Source organism: Folsomia candida, unplaced genomic scaffold (assembly GCF_002217175.1).
Source record: "Folsomia candida strain VU population unplaced genomic scaffold, ASM221717v1 Fcan01_Sc014, whole genome shotgun sequence".
Lineage (NCBI taxonomy): Eukaryota > Metazoa > Arthropoda > Collembola > Entomobryomorpha > Isotomidae > Folsomia > Folsomia candida.
This window is the reverse complement of record NW_019091206.1, coordinates 17,877-38,025: the sequence shown is the minus strand read 5'-3', so window position 1 is coordinate 38,025 and position 20,149 is coordinate 17,877. Positions and strand designations below refer to the sequence as shown.

General features: G+C 36.7%; 5 protein-coding genes across 8 annotated transcripts; 2 read left to right on the top strand and 3 right to left on the bottom strand.

The window, feature by feature from the left end:
* Positions 1 to 103: 103 nt before the first annotated feature.
* Positions 104 to 1,573, bottom strand: LOC118437558. The gene is made up of 2 exons (XM_035856686.1): positions 1,298 to 1,573; positions 104 to 1,220 (listed from the first exon to the last, which is right to left on the bottom strand). The coding sequence occupies exons 1-2, from the start codon at positions 1,449 to 1,451 to the stop codon at positions 121 to 123; spliced, it is 1,254 nt and encodes a 417-aa protein (XP_035712579.1). The 5' UTR covers positions 1,452 to 1,573; the 3' UTR covers positions 104 to 120.
* Positions 1,574 to 2,042: 469 nt separating this feature from the next.
* On the top strand, positions 2,043 to 4,503 carry LOC118437584. Of its 2 annotated transcripts, none has more exons than XM_035856742.1 (2): positions 2,043 to 2,167; positions 2,449 to 4,503. In XM_035856742.1, exon 2 carries the CDS (start codon positions 2,451 to 2,453, stop codon positions 3,657 to 3,659), a length of 1,209 nt encoding a protein of 402 aa, XP_035712635.1. In that variant the 5' UTR covers positions 2,043 to 2,167; positions 2,449 to 2,450; the 3' UTR covers positions 3,660 to 4,503. The 2 variants fall into 2 exon arrangements, with proteins under 2 accessions (XP_035712635.1, XP_035712634.1); XM_035856741.1 differs by having other exon boundaries at positions 2,051 to 2,376.
* LOC110855905 lies at positions 4,163 to 5,627 on the bottom strand. The gene is made up of 2 exons (XM_022104315.2): positions 4,919 to 5,627; positions 4,163 to 4,847 (listed from the first exon to the last, which is right to left on the bottom strand). Exons 1-2 carry the CDS (start codon positions 5,541 to 5,543, stop codon positions 4,363 to 4,365), a joined length of 1,110 nt encoding a protein of 369 aa, XP_021960007.1. The 5' UTR covers positions 5,544 to 5,627; the 3' UTR covers positions 4,163 to 4,362.
* Positions 5,628 to 7,403: 1,776 nt separating this feature from the next.
* Positions 7,404 to 10,100, top strand: LOC118437556. 3 transcript variants are annotated; one of them, XR_004836176.1, is made up of 3 exons: positions 7,404 to 7,783; positions 7,854 to 8,012; positions 8,101 to 10,100. XR_004836176.1 is itself a non-coding variant. In XM_035856683.1 (2 exons), the coding sequence occupies exons 1-2, from the start codon at positions 7,811 to 7,813 to the stop codon at positions 9,036 to 9,038; spliced, it is 1,140 nt and encodes a 379-aa protein (XP_035712576.1). In that variant the 5' UTR covers positions 7,404 to 7,810; the 3' UTR covers positions 9,039 to 10,100. The 3 variants fall into 3 exon arrangements, 1 of the variants encoding a protein (XP_035712576.1); XR_004836175.1 differs by having other exon boundaries at positions 7,404 to 8,012; positions 8,101 to 9,370; positions 9,448 to 10,100; XM_035856683.1 differs by having other exon boundaries at positions 7,404 to 8,012.
* A 4,744-nt stretch (positions 10,101 to 14,844) lies between these two features.
* On the bottom strand, positions 14,845 to 16,282 carry LOC118437639. Its single transcript, XM_035856819.1, has 2 exons — positions 16,033 to 16,282; positions 14,845 to 15,931 (listed from the first exon to the last, which is right to left on the bottom strand). Exons 1-2 carry the CDS (start codon positions 16,178 to 16,180, stop codon positions 14,895 to 14,897), a joined length of 1,185 nt encoding a protein of 394 aa, XP_035712712.1. The 5' UTR covers positions 16,181 to 16,282; the 3' UTR covers positions 14,845 to 14,894.
* Positions 16,283 to 20,149: the final 3,867 nt, after the last annotated feature.

Sequence of the window (20,149 nt, the reverse complement as noted above, 5' to 3'; positions counted from 1 at the left end):
CGTAACTGTTAAGTGTGATTGATGACTTGATGTGTTGGGGAAAGGGAGATATGAACAAGAAATTTGACAATACACATACATTTTTTAAAAGTTTTCTGTAGATTTATTGTAGGAACTTTTTTAGAGTTCTTCTTTAATAAATTTATTTGAGCTCGTATCATTCAAGGACGCGTTTCTTCTAGATTTTCTCTTGGTAGAAATACTTTGTTGTAAGGAGCTGCATCCATTAATTGCCTCGTATGGGACCACAATAAAACTTGTGGCCATGGCAAGACTGTAGGAAATTGTATCTGTCATTTCAAAATAGATATCATTCCCCTCAATCCATGGATCTACATCTTTTAATTCTGTCGATATCATTGCGAGCAGTTCTTCGGGGCCAATTCCCCTCGCCTTGTACATTGCTAGAGCAGTATATCTGACCTGGGAACCTTCCATGATTGTGACTGTGGAACAGGCTTGTACGCTAGTCTTTGGGGCAATTTGAATTTCCCGCATTATCTCAATATCCGTCTCTTCAATTGTTGTGTATGAATTTGACACAGAGTGGGTAGTTGTGTGCGTCTCGGTTTTCTTTTTCTTATAAAATATCAAGTTGATCGTCACTGTTTTTGTCGTTGTTGTGGTCCATGTTTCAGTAATAGTGATGGTTGTCTCCTGTCGGATACTTTTCCTATGGGAAACCTTTTGCGTGACCAAGGTATTAGCCAGATTGTGGATTTCGTCAATGCCAACAAAGTCCGGCTGTCCACCGAAAGGTCTTTGTTCAAATTCAATCTGGATCAAATGTAATTCCAATCCATCTGAATAGCCGCACAAGAATTGGAATCCTTCATTGATTGTGGTTACGTCTGTACCATTGGCATCCTCGTTAAGAACCCCAACTGACAAGTAATATTGTGAATTTCTATCTAATTGTGTTTGACCACTTATGTATACATCATCAATTTTTGCTCTGCTAACATAAGTTTCTGTGGATTTATTTGTTTCGACCCATTGAGCATTTTTCGAGATATATATACCGGAACGGGTTCCACTCCATGTAAAATTACAGCCGTGAGGATTTGTTAGGATTTCTAAAGAAAAAGGTTCAGTATTGTTGTCGTATTGTATCTGAATAGGCAGCAGTGGGAAATCAATAGACATGTCGTAGGTCCCGGCGTAGGTGCTTCCTTCAAACCAAGCTCGAATGGGGTAAGAAGGGAAAAATTCCTCCTTGTCTGTTAAAGAAGTCACAATTTTAGACTTAATATTTCTTCGCCAATTAAACTTTAGTCGTCACTTAGTACGTATTTACCATCAATTTGGATAGCTGAGGACGGGATATTATTTCCAATGGAAAATGGAACCCATGAAAATCTACATTGCACATTTGTGTTTCCCTGAGAGACCCCTTTCTGTACCGAAATGTTGCATAGCAAGCAGAAACATGTTAGTATTTTTACTAACATTTTAGATTAAAAAGTGTAAAAATTGCTGTCTCAAATTCCCCTGGAACTCCTGGTGATGTAAAAATGAGCTGTCTAAATGTGCATGTAGGTGCGATGTAGTCATTCAGCAAATATGATACACATTTCTTTTCTACCTAAATGGCGAATGCTAAGCATTGTAATGATGTGGATACAAAAACATAATATTGTTTAATATTATGTTTGTAATATTGCTTTAAGTTACCTTTGTGCTTCAAGTAAGGATAGATTTTAGGTCACGGTATAGACGTACAACTCAATAATCCTACGATATATCCTGCAATGTATCAAAGTGGGGATATATAATTAAATATGGGGCAAGAACAACTACGGATGGTTTCTCCTCATATGTTACTGGTTACATGCCTATCTGCATATATGTGCGGAATTATATGATAATTAACTTGAAGAGACATACATACATATTATGATAAATAAATTATGATAGATTGGGCGGACAGGCAAGTCCTATCATCACTAGGTAATGCAATCCTGGCTGGAGCAGAACGATGTTCACTAACTGAAGGCAGATGACTATGCATTGTACGTGCTTTTTGGCTTCATTACGTTTTCCAGCCTGAAGCAAATTAACCGATTTTATTTATAAAATTTGGCTGCCTAGTTCCAGCTGTCGTACTTACTATGAATTGATCATATGCCGATTTAGGTCCTGTATTCCCCATCTCTATTACGTAAAAGTACTTGTAATTACCAAAACCACAGTAATTTTCATTTATTTAAATATACTCAACCATTCAGTGCTAGTGCAAAAATATCTTGACTCCTTGGCGAATTAGACTTTTTACGAAACTCAGTATATCCATTTTGTTCATTAAAACTGAGAAACGGACCTATTCATTCATATCCGATCCTCCTGTTCCTCTTTCATTTCAGCTTAGAGTAATCGGTGTGAAAAGAATTTGGTTTTCTCAATAATTAAAATTACGAGTTTTTATGTGTGAGGCTTCCTTTTTTACAGAAATGTATGCTGCTCGGGATATTATCATTCTTTTGACCATTGGGATTACTTTGGTTGTCCCAACAAATGCAGAACCCATTGGCCCATTGAAATGCAACTTAACTTGGGTCACGTCTGCAACGGATGGAAAAGTTCCAGCAAAATCCATAGCGAGTCAAATGGGGACGCATTTTGTCATCAAGGGTACCACCGGACCAGAACAAGGTACGATCGGAAGAATGTCCGCAACCAACGGAACCAATGGACCAGCGTTTATTCCAAATTCCTCCACGGTGAAGGAGCTCCAAGTTTATCAAGCTTTAAACAATGTCTATGACTGTCTAACCGAGTGGGTTTTGCCAGGGGACGAAAGAATACAAAAACTGGCGTTTGAATTAGAAGGTAAAAGAATTGGCAGGGTGATGGATTCAACTGATAATACATTACTTCCGGGGTTCATATCTGGAGCGGAAATCGTTTATGTGGATTTGAATAAAGTACAGAAGACAAGTAGGGAATTCTACGTTTTAATTAGTTATTCAAAGGGGCTCTCGCTTTTACTCAGCGATTTTGAATTTACCAACGATAATTCAGAAGGGTTAGATTTTATGGGCTTGGATGAAATAAGGAACGAGGCGGAAGTTGAAGTCACCCAAACAGTTACGCATTCCAAAAGTGTAACTGAAAGTTTCACATTTAGCGAACATGAAAGTCAAACGACGTCTTTCTCAATCTCAGTAAATGTTGACGTGAGCGCAGGTTTAGAATTTATTCAAGCTGGGGTTGGGCTCGGGGTCGAGTTTGGAATGTCATGGGAGAGCGGGATGGAAAAAGAAGTAAGCACCACTAGATCGCGTGACATTGAAGTTAGCAGAACAATTGCTGTCCCACCATTAACAAGAATACAGGCCTGCTCAACGATTAAATCAAAGGAGAATTTTACGTTGCCATACACATGCTTGGGTAGATACAAAGCTCCAGGGATGACCGGTAGTCAAGTAGTAAACTTGCTTAGGGAAGAGACCGACCTTCAGGCTTATGCTGAGCGGGAGTTTGCCGTAGTTGAAATTAGAGGAACTCTTACAGGGTCAATGTCTTTGAGCACCCAATTTATTGTTACTCCAATTGATGCTCTATATGGGTGTAGTGAGATGGAGTTAGATATCGAGAATGAAAGGTCAAGGTTGCGTAAACAGCAAAGAAGAATGTTATTTTCGAAAATTACAAACTGAGTTATTATAATAAATAAGTGAGAGATGAGATTTATAAAATAAACAAATGTCTTACAAAACTTTAAGTTTAAAAATTATTTACACTCGAAAAATTCCATACTCGCTGTTTAAGTTTGGCCTTTACATATTAATTAGTCTATATAGCTTAGGTTACTGTTAGATTGAAATAGATTAGAACAAGTACATGTTAAACTAAAAGCATCCTATCATTGGTTTGATTTTAGACTCCCCGCCGTAAGCTTGCATGTAAAAAACTCTGTATTGTCAAACATATTGAGTTTAGTGGTGTCGATTAGTCTGGAATGCAAATGCCCGTATTACACAGTGAGGAAATAAAATTTTAAATCTTATAATCTATTTTGAATAATAAAGTAATATTGTCACATAACACATGGACTTATACATATACTAACAATCATTTACAAATACCAAGCATAATCATGTGATACGGGCTGCAGCCATCGTTTGAAGTAATTTAAATTGAATTTATTGAAAAATACTAATGGTTCAATGATAATTTATTTAATTTTTTGACAGGTACCTTCATTATTGAGATGGAGATGAATATAACGATTTTCATAATTTTTTTATAATGTCGTATCGCATTCTTTGATTAAAATCGAGTGGAGCTTGCATATTATTGGTAAACAATTACAATTAGAAATAGATACATATTATTTATTTGTCTCATTCATTTTGTCTACTAAGAAGTAACTTGTTTGACAATGGGCGTCCTAACTGAAAAGTATGAACAAGTTCCCACTAGTTGATAAATTTTTACAGATTTACCCGTGGGAACTGAGTAATAAGTTACTTCTTCAGACTTCTCGGGTACCCAAATTTCTAGTCCGGTTGCAGACCAATCAAGTGCCGTCGACAATTTGCTTATGGAAAAGGTATCGGCAAAGTTATTTTTCAGAGAATTTAACATCAAATAATCTGCTGAGCCTAAATCAAACCCAACCGAGTTATAAAAACTTCTCGCAGAATGGTTTTCGTGGTTTCCCGTCGCCAAAGAGGACACTCCTGTTTTTCTGACGTATGCACAAGTAAACGCTGGAGTAGAGTTCCCTGGATTCTGACATTCCTGTACCAGTTCCCACTCCTCTGATGGTTGGCAGGAATTGGCAGGATTGCTGATCTCGCAACATTTAAAACGGAAAGCATTGACTGCAGATTCGTCCATGCCTACACATAAGAGCAACAAAGATTGGTATTGTAATTGTTCAGATTACATTTTAAGGCAAACTTTAGCTTACTTGTGAACAAGTCCTGAGAAAGAGTTTGCATTCCACAAATACCTCGCCTTGCCCCGCAAGACACTGGGGAAGACCATTCTCCATCATAAATTCCGTAACCTTCTACGTAAGCAGTGTCATCTTCGGTCATGTCAGAACAGTAGATCCTTAAGTTTGATGCCCCCGTGTTATCGAGGGCTAGTTGCTTCTCATAGTTCATTACTTCGACACTGACAATTATCCCATCACAGCTAGCTCGCAAAGGAAGGGAGTGAATTATTTCTAATCCATCCTTTAACTGTGATTCTTTGGTAGTGCCGTTGAACACTCGGTTTGTTACTCCTTTGACCTTGGTGTATATGAAATGCTCAGCTATATTTGGGGTGAAGGGATAAGAGCATTGGAAAACTGCGCTAATAATGCCAGTTTTATCCTTGACTCCCCTAGCGGTGTCGAGTTCCCTGGTTTGAATATCCATTGCTGTCGCGAATGTACCTTCGGGACAAGAATCCCACTCCTGCCATTCCCCAAAAGTGGTGACTATGGGGGTATTAACAATCCTCTCAGGCTGTACCTGCAATGATAGGGATACAATAATAAAAATTATCCGTGTACAAAAGTTGGTGTATATTTGGTTCGACGTCATTTTAGTGATGCAAGGACCAGAATAGTGCCAAGTTCTATGGCTAGTGGTGTCTCTTTATAGGAACGATAGTTATCTTATCGATGGCAACAAGTGTGTAACACAATGTATTCAGACATGTTAACTATGCAATGGATAAGTTCTCCGCGTCATTCTATAGTAGTCACACTGCGAGCAGCGTTTAGGAATTTTATTTTAATCACTACCAAATCGCAACTCTCTCTCTTTCTCATTAACTAGCCATATCTTCCTTATTTGCATAATTATTGGGCACCATTATGTAAATGTGTATTTGAGTATAAACGCAGTTGGATAGTGATGGGATGGAAAATGCACACTTTGCTCTTGTCATACATATACATAACAAAACTAATAAAAGTTGCTCACGCATAGTATATGCCTGTGGGTTTTGTAGAGATTTATTGAATATGTTCCACTGTCAATTATCCAATAAGACTTGAAATTATCAATGACTGGATGGATGATAGGAATTGTTCTGTAAAGTGGCCGACAGTTTGACAATTATAAAACTAAGCCATGACCTGCTCGATATACCTTTATCCTTTAACCGCCGTGTTAATTGGAATATATAGGGTCGGGGCGTATTGGTGTGGACACTTTTTCAAGTCTGCGTTCTTCAGTAAAATAAAAATTGTTGCATGTTGAAAACAATTAATTTGAAAATCAGGTTTTATTCCTCAATTATTTGACTTTATTTTATGACAAAGAAAAGTTTTGAAATATTATTGGAATTAGCAGTAATCAGTTATCGAAAACTAAAAACAAATGTCCACACTAACCTCACCAAATGGGGCTAGTGTGGATAAACGTGAGGTTAGTGTGGCATATTTTTTAATTACAGAAATATTAAAAAGTGCACCGTCTTTCTCCAGTTTTCTTTCTTGTGGACGTTCTTGTTGATACTTTGACTGGCTTAGCTTTTTCTGGCTTCTTTTCTTTCGTAGATTTTGAATACTTCTCCGATTTGCTGTTGTCTTTGAGTTTTTTGGATTCTGCTCTTTTTTCAAGCAATTTAAGCTTCCCTTCTGCTTTGATTTCGGAATCTTGGCGATTTTTTATTTCTTTATCTTGGAGCTGCTGAAGATAACTACTTTTAGTAATAATTTCTGCATTTTCAATTCGTCTCTTTTTCTTAGCAGGTGACGCGTTTTGTGGAGTAGCCATTCTCAGCAAAAGAGTTTCAAACGAGTTACTTTGCATAATAGCAGAAGGGGTTCGAGTGATTAATGGCAATGAAGCTCCTGCTGTAGTTACTTGTTCAATGTTGGGTGAGGGAAGTGGAGGGGAAGGAGTTTCCAAACTATCGGTACTTTCCTGGCGTTCTCGAATTCGGTTTTGGATCGACTAAGCTTAACAGGATCAAAGTTCTTCAGGTCAATTCGCATTCTATCAAGCGGAAATATCCCACACTTTTCGAAGCCTTTTCTGATTACATCTGGATTTACTGAATTCCATACTTTCCCAAGAATATTGTCAAATTCGTGTTTTGGGTAATTGCTTGCCATAATTATGCCTCGTCCATTCTCTTAACAATAAATCCCATTTCGTTTTACTCCTTTGAACACGCTAACGTCAAGTGGCTGCAAAATGTGGGAGGTGTGAGGGGGAAGTTTCAAAATTGTGACTTGAGCTTATCTCCATTAGCATTCACACAGACGAGAACGGTCGTCGTCTTCCTAGCATTACCTATATAATGAAAATTTATATAAAATGAAACGTACTACTTAATAAATGATTACAAGAAACTATGAAAATACCCCCAGTAGCGCGCTTTTCTGGAGCACTAACCCCTCAATTCTTGATATTGGTGGGTTAGTGTGGACACCATTATTTGCATTTCAAATTAATAGAGAATTATACTATAGGTGTCTATACTTGAGGATAAAATTAAATATAATACTTGCCTTATGTGATTTCGATGAAGTCTAAATTGAAAAGTCGCCAGATGGAATTGAATCCAAAAGTTTTTAAATTACAAAATTTTCAGCTTAATAATTCAGTGAGATAATTATTTTTGTAATTTCTCTAAATTTACAAGGTGGAGCACGAATAGTGGTAGTACATTATGACATTTTTTGTGCATTACAAATGTGCGGCTTTGCCATCGAAAACTTGCCTCGTGTCCACACTAATGCGCCCCGACCCTAATATTGACAAGTGGGTAGCGATAAGATATGACAATCACGGATGAACATTCTGTGTAGGAGAGTCATTTCAGAGTGGTACAAGTTGAATATTTCGTTTTAACCATGTCAAAAATATTTAATATCGTAGGTTTTATATTGCTTTTAGATTTAAATATCGGAAGTGATGGCAAGGCCTATTCAATTTATTGTCCATTGACCACCAACCCATCCGGACTCGGTAGGACGGCATCCGGTTCAGTGCGATGTGCTGAAGGAACCAGTGAATTTATTGCTCAATGTTTCCACGAAGGAAGTTGGATATCAGGTAATTAAATTGATCACAGAGTGGAAAATTTTTATCGTTAATCCGCAGTTATAATCGTGTATAAAGATATTGATGGACTATTATTTAGGACACCTTAGTGCGTCCCACGGAAAGGCATATGTGGTCTCAGAGGCTGAACAAATTATTGAGTACGACACCTACAGAACACTGACGGTTCCGGATTATTGTGACATCTCTTGGAGGGAACCCAGTGGAGATTTAGCAACTGCTGTCATCGTTGATCCCAGTAGACCAGATGATGGATACGTCACGAGGGGTGAGGCCGGGATGCAATCTTACTGTGCAACATATTTTCAGAATAAGAAAAATCTACTTCCGACCCCCGGGTCGCCCACAATAAATTGGGAAAGTGAGATATTATTTTCCACCTATCCTCCCCTGCAAGTAAAATTAGTCGACATAAAATACGAAACATCGTTCATCCGCGAATCCGACTCGGTTACTTCAGTTTTTGGTCAAGAGAAACTTGAGATAGGTCAAGACCTTCCTATATCTTCTCAAATTAATATAAACCATAGCAAATCTTTTATTGAGAACTTCACGTTTTTCGAGGACGATTTTAACTGGATTGGGGTAGAAAAGGTTAGCGTAGCCTTTACCATGCCGTTCACTCACTCAGAGCGGTTGCAAACGATATCCGTTCGAGAGAAAGATAATACCATCAGTTTTGTAACACAAGACTCATATTCCACATCAGGCGTAGTTACAATTAACGCCCAGGCAACTTTTGAAATATGTTCGGTTGCTTATATTCTTGAACAGGTGGAAATTCCGTTTCTTGCAAATTTAATATTTGAGTCTGATCGGGTGCCGGGGACACATATCCAACATATGTTGAATATTTGGGGAAGGACGACCGGAACAATCGATGAAAACGATAGAGTTGTTGTCGGAATAACAGGGAAACTCAAGGGACGATTTGTTCTTAATAAAGCACTATATATGGATCCAATTGACTGGGTAAACTTTTCTACACTTTGTGCAAAACATAAACGAGTTCAATGATTTTGATGTAAAAAATATGTATTTTAAGAAAAAATCAAAAATACTTGTCAAGTTTTATTTAGTGCTACAATTAGTTTTATATATCTACATATAGTTTACATACATACATATGTATATAGTAGTTTAGTTTATATGTCACTTGTGGAAGAGCATGGTTTCTACATATCTCCGAACTTGTTTGACCTTCAGCTATACATGATCATCAGCTAAGGTAAAGTAAAGTTTGTATGAAAAGTATCTTCATGTTTGAGATTTGGTCGCCGTTTGTTCTATATATAGGTCAATTTATCTCGATGCATTTTTTACCACATGATTTAAGGCATTTTCAGACGGTACTTCTTTTTTATATGTTACGCTTCTAATATTTAGTTAATTAATTAATTATTATTTGACTTGACTTGAAAATTAGGAGGTGCCTGAAACACGGCTGCAAAAGTTTTTTAAGACAACCCAATGTCCGCTAGACCAAACATAACAACAAATATCAATAAGCAAGAGTTTCATTTTTCTGAGTTTGTTAATATGAATTTTGGAATATTTTGATTTTGCCAAAACTTATGTATAATACATGAAAAATTTACGTATGTATTAAATGTTTATATAAGAATCGAAAATAAATACCTTATGGTATTGAAACCTAACACGATTCAATCTACATTAGAGTAAATGACAGTATTTGTCCAAAATTATATAACCCTACATTCTTATTGAGGGCATAAGCGCCTGTCGGCGCCCCTGAGATTGGGCGCCACGGGCAATTGCCCGGGTTGCCTGCCCCAAAATCGGGGCCTGATAGTGACACCGTTCGGTGACGAGCCTTAGGAATTAGAATTACTAGCTTTGGATTATATACATTTTCTTGTGCAAGCTTTCCGACGTAGCAAATGTCATAAATACAATTTAATGCAACTCTACAGTTTATTATTTATGGACAAACGCTAGTTATTGTGTACAACTCCTCCTCTCCGATATTTGTACTCGGATCGTCGTCAGACTTTAACGCGATTATATGTCGACTTAGCCATTTTTTATTTCATGAAAAATTTAAATAAAAGTGCAAGAATTTACTTGTCCAGACACGAATGTATTTATGACTCCACATATACTGGCGTACACAGCTGTTCACAGGATCATAAAATATGCAAACAATTTAAGGGTCCGACTGTCCATGCAAATATTTTAAGGACAAAATCAAGAAAATCCAGAAAATAGTTTACGAATTCATTCAAGGTTGAAGTAGAAAACGAACGGATGCAACAAATGGCAAATTTTTTAATTGAATACAATTGACAACGACTGACACTAGATTATACAATGAAAATTTTCAAGCATTACATAAATAAAATCCCAAAAACTAGATAATCCTGAGAATAACGTGAGCATAAAATGAGAATAACGTCGAATAAATACATTGATTTCCCCTTTCTTGAACAATTATGGCGTCACTTTCAACTGAAATTAATCATAGTTACAATAATTTGAACGAAATATTTGTCCTCTTAGTTTGACACGGTTGTCAAATTGTGTAATTGAGAAATAGTCGAAACACACACCAATGTATTAATCACAAACAAACAAAGACTCACGTGCATTTTTTCGTCTGTTGTCGGCATGCACTGAAGATATGACATCGTTAATCTCATGTCAATTACAAAGGCGATGGCGTAAGCGAGCCACACATTGGTGTATGTAACTTAAGGCTGACTTGTATCGTTGGCATTTCCCATAATCTGACATTGATGGAGTTATTCACAACAACAGTATAATCCTTTTGCAGACGCTCCCATAACGATGACATGAACTACATTTTTTTAGAAGAAGAATTCCAGAACTTATGCCGCTGCGACGTAAGCATTCAAATATTTTGACTGATCAGTTGGCTGATTGAGTAGTGGGCAGAGGGATTTATTTAAAATAAATTGCTTAACCCAGACATTGATCGATTCCTGTAATTACGAAAATTTTAAACTATCTACGTCTCTGCATGACATTGATTGAACGGGGATCATGAAATATTTTCGTGCCTAACAGGGATGTGAACTATGCATAATTTATAAGCTCGAGCACAAATCCCCGGTGCCTGTTTGGCAGTGATTGAACTGGGCTTAAGTAGATTAGCATGCGCTTAATATTTGTTCGTTCAAATATTTTAAGAACAAAATATAACAAATTAGTTTAAGAATCAACGAAGTTCCTCAAGTTTGAAATCTACCAAAAGGGATGGATGTTACACTGTTGTAATTTTTTAAATTTAATACCACTTACAACGACTAGAACGGGTGATAAAGCGACTAAACCGTAGATATGACATAATTCATCCCATCTCAATAACAAAGTCGGTGGTATAACCAGCCACAAATTAGTTTAACCTAAGGTTGACTCGTATCTCAGGCATTTCTCATAGCGACATTGGTTGACCTAAAATGAGAGCATAATCCTTTTGCAAACGCTCCATTATGATGACATAAAATAAATTTTTTGAATTTCAGGATTTCTGAACCAATGCCGCTGAAACTTAAGCATTCATTTTGTTGAGTGATGAGTGATGAGGATAGGCAGAAGGATTTAAGCAAAATAAATTGTTGTAACCCTCGACATTGATTGAGTGTTGGAATTATGTGTACAAATTTAAACCTACACAAGTATGATCAAGACTGCGCAAAAAAATATCAGCTCTAAATCCTGCCTCATATTTAACATGGGGTTTACAGAGAATTATGGATTAATTATTATACATCATGGGGAAATTTTCTGAGCTTCTCAGATAATTCTGGTTTAAGGATAAACATAATTTAGTTCCACATACCCCTCTTTATGACATTGATTGAGCTGGGATCATGGAATACTTTGATATGTTGATAATACATAATTTCAGAGCACAAAGGCTTCTGGCAGTGATGGAACTGGGCTTATTAAATGCTTATGTAGTTGACAGTGACCTACTGACTTAATCCTTATTGAGCCATGAGTCCACTTGATGCAGCATTCCAGTAGTCAAGTTGACGTATGTATGTATTTATTTTCATTAATTTATTTTGTATTTATTTTATTTATTTATTCATACATATGTAGTACACAATATGTACTCAATGCTGACATATTTTTTTTGAAATTTAGCAAATCCGCAAATATCGATTGACAAAAAATTTTGTTGATTTACTGTGTGAGGTTCTAATCGGCATATGTTTTAATTGAAAATCTAATAAAAATGCCTCTTTATACACATATAAAATGAGACGATGGCTTGACATTTATTGTTTGTTTTATCGGAATGTTGCATATTCTCCAACCAAGATCATTTGAAAAATTTTATTATAATTGCTGTGTGTATATTAATTTCATAAATTAAATCCAAACCCGTTTGTCATTCTTACAACTAATTGGCAATAATTTGTAATCACGCATTTCGTATTTGACAGATGAAAGGTGCAAAGGCCTTTTGCAATTATTTCCATTGTTATACATATCTGCTTTAATTTTCTCGCTTGTTATGTAAATATTGACACAGGGTATTCAAATCACCCGAAAAATCAAACTGACAAGGAAATAGTGCTAAATCATCATGGTATTGTTAATCTATTGTAAATATTAAAAATATTAAGAAAATCATTTGATAAGGATTTGATAAGGATTGCAAAAATCATTTTTAATTTAAATGATTCATTACCAACTCTTATATAAACGTTAAATGGTTACAGAGCTAAATATGCATTGTTTTCATCACTATCAAATATATATCAAATAAGTTTATATATATACAACAAACATAAAATGAGCCATAGAATTCCTTTTTATTGACGCTAAATATTGTCGAGGATAATTTGCAAAATTTTCCTCTAGTGGATATCGCTATATGGAAATTTATATTTGGTCCAAAAATTATGCCGAAGGTGCAAAAACGCGTTTCTGATTTTGGTTAAAACTTGCCCATATCGATAATCGGTGTTCAAACACATGCAACACAGCCGAGTTCGTCTATGTATTTATATGTATGCACCAAGCCATAAACAACTTATCCGATTAATTAATATGCATTATGTTTGTTAGCCAGAATGTGAAAGTGATGATGGTCATACTATTGAGCCTAAAAAAGTATATTTTCGTAAAATAATTGCAATTGTATGGACAATCACAGAATGAACTTAACAGATTGAACAGAATTTGCTATATTTATTTCAACATTTATACAGAATTTGAAGCAAGACTTGTACATGGATTAAAAGCATCAAATGGTTGAATCGTAAAAGTGGAAGATACAGTCAGCGACCCCTGAAACACTCCTTCGACAATAACGACAGCTGTATTCCCACGTGCTATGGCATTGGGAAAGAATTCTATGACATTTTCAAGAACTTGTGAACCATTCAACCCCGGCGAAGTATACTCGGCCAGGCAGGAGTAAGGCACTTGTGCATTGTCAACAGCTGATGACGTCGAACAAGCCACGATTGAGGTTCTTGGGGGGACAAATACACTTCTCGCAACTGATATTTCTCGGGTTTGGCTGTGCGTGAGAGAAGATTCCCAGCCGGATTCAGATGATCTACTAAAGTCCACTCCAATTCCTCCTCCCACGGAGCCTTTGACTCCCTTAAATTTAAATTGCATACTGCAGCTTACTTGGGCAGATATTTGCCATGATTTTGTAGTTGAGTGACTTTCAGTGATTGTCACGGTGTCTGTCGTGATTTTTGAGTGAGATACGGAATACATTACGTCCACATCTGCGTGGTTTATTAATTGGTCGTGACCATAGACATCATCTGACCCGTACTGCATTTCACCGAATTCGAAGTCTTTTAGAGTTAGCTGTAGTCCATTGTTGTAACTTATAAGGACAAAGAAGGTATTGGTTGTTTGTCTTTTATCCTCCAAATCAACAATGACAGCGACGTTTCCTGTTACTGAAGCTGGTAGAAGGTTGTCAGCAGACATGGCACGCCCCACGAGCTTACCACTTCGGTTGACCCCATATCTTCCAACACGACTATCACTCCGTTCTACCCAGGACAATTGGCAGCCAAGTGAGTTGGTTAGCGCTGAGAATTGATGAACAGCTTCCGTATCATTGGACGAAGGAATAAATCCAAAGGGAGGTAATTCATCGCTTTCGGAAACTGAAAATCTTCCAATTTCCTCAGCTGATGAGGATAAAGTTGCAGCTATAACAGCGTGACGATTTTTCTGCGTAAAGACGGCTGAGTTTGAAATACTTGTGTCCGAAAATGATGGCACCCACGTGAGCGGGCAGGGAACAAGGTTCTGGCCGGAAATATGACAAACGACACAAAGGAAAAACACAATATGAAGTTGCATTATTGCGTCACCCTTAGTATAATTGAGAGGAATAAAAATAACGACTTGCAGGACCAGAAACGGAGTAGTAATGGTCAGTCTAGTCAAAGATATTCTGCCACACATGGGATGGGTTTGCTGGATTGGGAATTGCATTACATTCCTCACCAACATATCTTTCAATGTTTAGCATTACACCATACAACTAATAATATAAGAATCAATTGTAAAGAAGGTTCTGATGTGTTTTTTAAATTTTATTTTATTTTGCATGTAATGGAAACTAAGGCCGTGCAAAATTTCCAAATAATTTATGTTTATGTTATGTTCAGTTCAATGTTGTGGAAATGATGAAAGCAACAACAATTTGATGTACTTTTGATTTCTCTCACGTTTACACTCATTTATATATAAACATACAGTATGGACATTTTATTAACTGTCCAATTAATCATACTCATGCTACATAATTCGTTTCTAGTCTAATGAAATAAGTCAAAGATATTATTCATTTCTTATCGTATACATATTTATTTGTACTTTTATAATACATGTTTGACTTCATCGAAATTTCGATTCAAATTGACGGAATTTCATTTGTTTTCTTTGGTTGTCATTTGCCACAAGTTGCTTGCAGCCTTCTAACCCATCATACGGAGAAACAATAAATTGTGTGTTTAGAGCAATAGACCCCATGAATTCTCCGTCATAGTTGTTAAGAACTACATTTCCTTTTTCCACCGATAAGTCCCGGATATTGTCCTTTGCAAGTTCGCTTATTATTTCGGAAACTGATAAACTTTTTGCTCTATATACCGCTTTTGCTAAATAGCTTGCTTGAAAATCCTCAATAAAATGTATGGCTGTACAAACTACAACGGATTCTAAAGCTGGAACTAAAACTTCTCTTGAAACCGAAATTGTTATCTCTGTTTCGGTTTTTACTGTTGTCTCATTGGTCCAGGTGTATGTTTCGGTTTTCGTCTCTTCCCTCTTATACAGCGCCAGGTTAAGACTAAATTCATCAGTTTTCGTAGAGGTTTTTGTTAAACTCATTACAACCGTTTTGGATTCGGTAATGCTCTGCGTGTGTGTCAGTGTCTGTGTAATGGAACAATTTGAAAGGTTATGTATCTCATCGTACCCCATTAGAGTTGGATTTCCCCCAAATATATCCGGTTCAAATATAAAATCTCGTATTTCTAATTGAAATCCAGCAGAAGATGAAATTAAATATTGAAAATCAGATGCCTCTACCAACTCAGTCGAATTGTCAATCGCAGCCGTAAGTGTTTCTGAGCTATAAATTGCTCCAGGGTACCATGTACCTTCGTAACTCGTTCGTCCTAACGGTATGGTCGACGTGTTGAATAGCTTATAGATAAAATACGCGTATTTATTACCCTCAACCCATGTCAAGTCACAATCATATTCGTTGATTAGCACATCGAAGTTTGCAAGTTGCGTAGCAGTTCCATTTTGTGAAGGAATGGTAAAATATGCGGTTCTTTCTTCCCGATGCAGAGTCCCAACTTTGTACCTTCCTGCCCCATCGTATCCACGAACGATGAACTTTTTAACCGAGCCTGAAGCAACCACTGTCAAACATTTATTAATAAGCAGCATATTATTTTTATAACATTGCAATATACGATACATTGCAGAGTATGTATCGCAGTATCAAACACAAATTACAAACCTGTGGCTGGAACTGCGTTGTATGGTACTGGATTCCCCTCGCTTGACTCAACCCATTTGAGATGGCAAGGTAGACGAGGCTCCTTTCTGGCAACGCTAATTAATACTAGTGTGTGGAAGACTACAGCAGAGCAACTCCATCCAACCATGCTGACTACTTAAATTTCAATCAAACCCACGAAATAATGATATTAAACCCTTCTCAGAGTGATTTAGAATGCAGCTTGCTGTTTATGCTTTCACGTCCTACCGGTAACTGAATTGGAGTTATAAACTACACAGAATTGGATACGGTTGCAGCTACTTAAACCGATAATTATCAACATAATACCACTCTCTAAATTATGATAACATAACTTTGGCATTCAAATTTCTGTTGTTTAATTCTCTTCACAAATGTGGGCACCAAATTAAGGTTCGTTAATTGTTAAAACGAGTATATTTTGTTAAATTATAACCAATACCCTATTAACTCCAAATTGTTGAACTATGACTCGGATCCAATGTCATCAGTGTCTCTAATGCTTTCCTTTTAATTTTAATCGACAAAAAAGTGGAGATATATAAATAAATTTCGGGTTAAAAACCTGCAATTATAACTTCTAACCTAAATTCGGGAACACTCACCGATGATAAGCCTAATTTTTCCGGGAGACTGCATCGGTTAATATATTCGTTACCTGTTAAAAACCCCGCTTTTTCAAGATAATTTAATTTTTGGCAGATATTGCCATTTACGATTTGTACACGAAACGTCCTCATTGGCGGAAAAGCGTTGGTGATGGAGGGAGGGTTGGAGATAATTATTAGAAACCTGTCAGTCACCGCACTCCATAAGCACGCTGTAGAACGAGGTCACGCACAAAGGTTTCTTACTGTGGAAGTGGGTTTGGTTTCCAGATAGAGCCAGCCTCCCCGGAATCCATTCTGAGAAAAACTTTGGGCTTTCGCAAAATAGATACGAAATATAGTTTAGTGTTTTATGCTTCTTTACAATATGGGTTTTCGATGTCATAATATGGCACAAATGTCATAAATGTCATAAACTTCAAATCCATCACATTTATGATATCCACGACATATCACAAGATATTCGAAACCCTATTAAGATATCGAGCGATATATAAATATGTGTATCAAATGAGTACTTAATTCCAAATTAATGTATTTACCTTAGACCAATATTGCGTGAACCCATCCATGCACACTGTAGTCATACGACTATGAAACAGGCACATTTTATCGCAGATTTCCTTAATTTTATGCGATTGAAATAGCTCAAAAATATTAAGCTGCATTTGCAAAATCACTTAGCATATACCAATAAAGCAATTCATGCATTAAAATTTTCAAAATTTTCGAAAAAGTAGTGCTAAATTTCAATTATCACTACATAGCTGCGATGATATCTGATTCTGCAATGTCTGGGCTGTCTAATTCTGGTTGTGCTTAGTGGAGCAAATCAACGAGAACCTAAATAATTCACAACTAATTTTTGAAATTTGGCACTACTTTTTCGAAAATTTTAATGCATGAATTGCTTTTGCAGAATCTACTAGGACCCCATATGAAGGATCCATACAAATTTACGTGTAAAACTCATATTTGGAGAATTACCGTGGCGCCAAACATAAAAATGCATTTTTTTACCTTCTTCAAACCTCTATAAGTTTTGAATTTTCCGCTCGATTTTCAAAATTTTTGGTTTAAAATGATCAGAAAAATTGAAATTTAGAAAAATAAATATAATATTGAAAATTTACATTTTTGAGTTGTTTTGAACTTTTTGTGAGCGACCATGAGACAAGAAAATTTCGAAATTAAAAAAAAAAAATTTGAAAAATAAATTGTTATTTTTCTTAGGTGAGGCTATAGTTACGAAAAAACACCTAAGTAGGCATTCACTCGGGTTCTAAAAAGTGACATTAGGCCATAACTTTGCCATTTCTCAACCGATTTTGATGAAATAAGTACCCAGAGTCAATTATTGTAATGTAGAATCTGAATCGGTACTGGCCGGCAGGAAGTGCTGTCCGTTTCCGAGATATTTACCAAAAACCCCCTCTGAAATCGATCTCTAGCGGATTAAAAAAAATTAGGGGCTTAAATGAAAATTCTGTTGGACAAAAATTGAAGCAAATATTTTTGGCTACCGAACAAACTTTAGATGATCAAAATCGGATAAGAAATGACGAAGTTTTCATGGTGGCGAAAAACAAGTAGCGTTGCTATGTAGGTTTGGGTGGATAAAGGTACACTTAAGACGAGTAGCATATTGATACTTATGTAGATTTCACATTCTGACTTTCGTGGTATAAAAAATAATAATATATGTAAGCATCATGAGCGACACATAAAATTTGTGGGGGTCGTTGGCGCATAATATTCCATACAGTCGTAGGAGGCTGATATTAGGAACATTAGTTATATTATAATACAACTGCCGAATTATTGTTTGTAGGGACCCAAACGGTATGTCGTCCCTTTCTGATTTTGATAATTGTTGAAGGTGACAAAAATATGACAGGGAAGTATGTATAGGGGATGTTTGAATGATTAAGTACAAAGTAAACAAGAACAAATTAGTCTCGTGCATAATATTTGTATAACCACGAATTATAAGTTAGTGTCCAAGTCCAATAAAAAGCCAGAAGTAAACTAAACCCAAAAAAGGATTGCATAGGTGAGACTATGTGCGATTAAAAGATTAAAAATATAAAAAACCGCGCAACTTGAGGCTCGAGTGGATTGTCATTTTTTCTGCTTAAATTTATTTTTTAATCAACTGATTTTTTAGTGAATTTTAGCGAAATTTAAAGTTTGATTTTAAGCTCACTTAGTAGTTTCATATCAACTTTCAACAAACTAACTCGAATTTCAAATTTTTTAAATTGAATTTTGGTAATTTCCAACTTTAAAAAAACTGTTGTTTTTTAAGTTGGTTTAACCCTTTGTGTACACAAGTGCACCACCATCACCAACATGTCTGAGGAAGGTGAAATGGAAACATTATCACCTGTTTCTCCTCAAAGACATCTAAATTATAACATCATAGCTGCCAAGGGGGTCGTGCCAACTACCTGGTGTGATCCTGCCCTAGATAAGACCAAGGGGGTACTCATAAGGAGAGTGGCAGGAGTAACCTTACCCGAGTTGCTGGAGGCTATCGGTAAGGTGATTTTACCTTCGAAGATAAAATATGCTGATTTTTGTGGAGCTGCAAATTTTGAGGTGTGGTTTGACTCAGTGGAGTCTGTTGACACCATTGTGGCGTTTGATACCATCACGATAAAAGGCCAATTGGCAAAAATAAATCGGTATTTGAATCCGGTACGAAGGGTGGTACTACGTAACGTTCCACCTTTCATACCGGATGATATATTATTACAATTGCTCGAGAAATATGGGGAGGTGCGGAGTGGGGTCGAGCATCAGGCCTGCTTTGGAGTGGGAGAGGAATTTTCCCATGTCAAAAGTTTTACCCGCACCATCTCCCTTTCAATTCAAAATGGTGTGATGATCCCCCCAGTGAGAAAGTACGTTGGGACGGGATCAATCACAACATATACTTACAAGTTGGTGCAAAAAATGTTTTTCTTGTGGCAAATCTGGCCATACTAATAAAAATTGTCCCAACAAAATTATGCATCCCAAGAAAACACTGGGAAATCCTAGGAAAACTCCCATCCGGAAAAGAAAGTCCATCTCGGAGTCCACTTTTGATGACTCAGAGATTGACTCTCAAAAGCGGTCTCGATTTGACGTAAGTCAAGCTGAGAATGAGCTTTCGAGTGAGGGGGAGGGGACGGATTCTACCGTTGTCTCAAATGGACGCAAGAAGAAAAAAATATTTCGAAAACGTGGCAGGCAGGCAGAGGTGTCTGTGCCAACCTCGTCCAATTCATCGCCTCCTTGGGCTTTTGATAGTTGGAAAAATGGATCTTTCGGGAACTACAAAGACATCAGTACCGATGGATTATTAGTTTTTTGGAGTCACTTAAGGAAAATAATGATAAGGGTGGTTATCACCGCTTAAACCATTTGGTTTGCATGATAACAAAGGAGCCCCAGGAACTTCATGACCTTCTATTTGAGGTCATAAACTCCTTGGGGACTAA

Excerpts from the sequence above, each read along its gene's own strand:
- LOC118437558 (XM_035856686.1), bottom strand. The coding sequence starts at position 1,451 with ATGTTAGTAAAAATACTAACATGTTTCTGCTTGCTATGCAACATTTCG. Across the intron at positions 1,221-1,297 it reads CTCAGCTATCCAAATTGATG|ACAAGGAGGAATTTTTCCCT; the intron begins GTAAATACGTAC and ends CTTCTTTAACAG.
- LOC118437584 (XM_035856742.1), top strand. The coding sequence starts at position 2,451 with ATGTATGCTGCTCGGGATATTATCATTCTTTTGACCATTGGGATTACT.
- LOC118437639 (XM_035856819.1), bottom strand. The coding sequence starts at position 16,180 with ATGGTTGGATGGAGTTGCTCTGCTGTAGTCTTCCACACACTAGTATTA. Across the intron at positions 15,932-16,032 it reads CAACGCAGTTCCAGCCACAG|TGGTTGCTTCAGGCTCGGTT; the intron begins GTTTGTAATTTG and ends AATGTTTGACAG.
- LOC118437556 (XM_035856683.1), top strand. The coding sequence starts at position 7,811 with ATGTCAAAAATATTTAATATCGTAGGTTTTATATTGCTTTTAGATTTA. Across the intron at positions 8,013-8,100 it reads CGAAGGAAGTTGGATATCAG|GACACCTTAGTGCGTCCCAC; the intron begins GTAATTAAATTG and ends ACTATTATTTAG.
- LOC110855905 (XM_022104315.2), bottom strand. The coding sequence starts at position 5,543 with ATGACGTCGAACCAAATATACACCAACTTTTGTACACGGATAATTTTT. Across the intron at positions 4,848-4,918 it reads TTCTCAGGACTTGTTCACAA|GCATGGACGAATCTGCAGTC; the intron begins GTAAGCTAAAGT and ends TCTTATGTGTAG.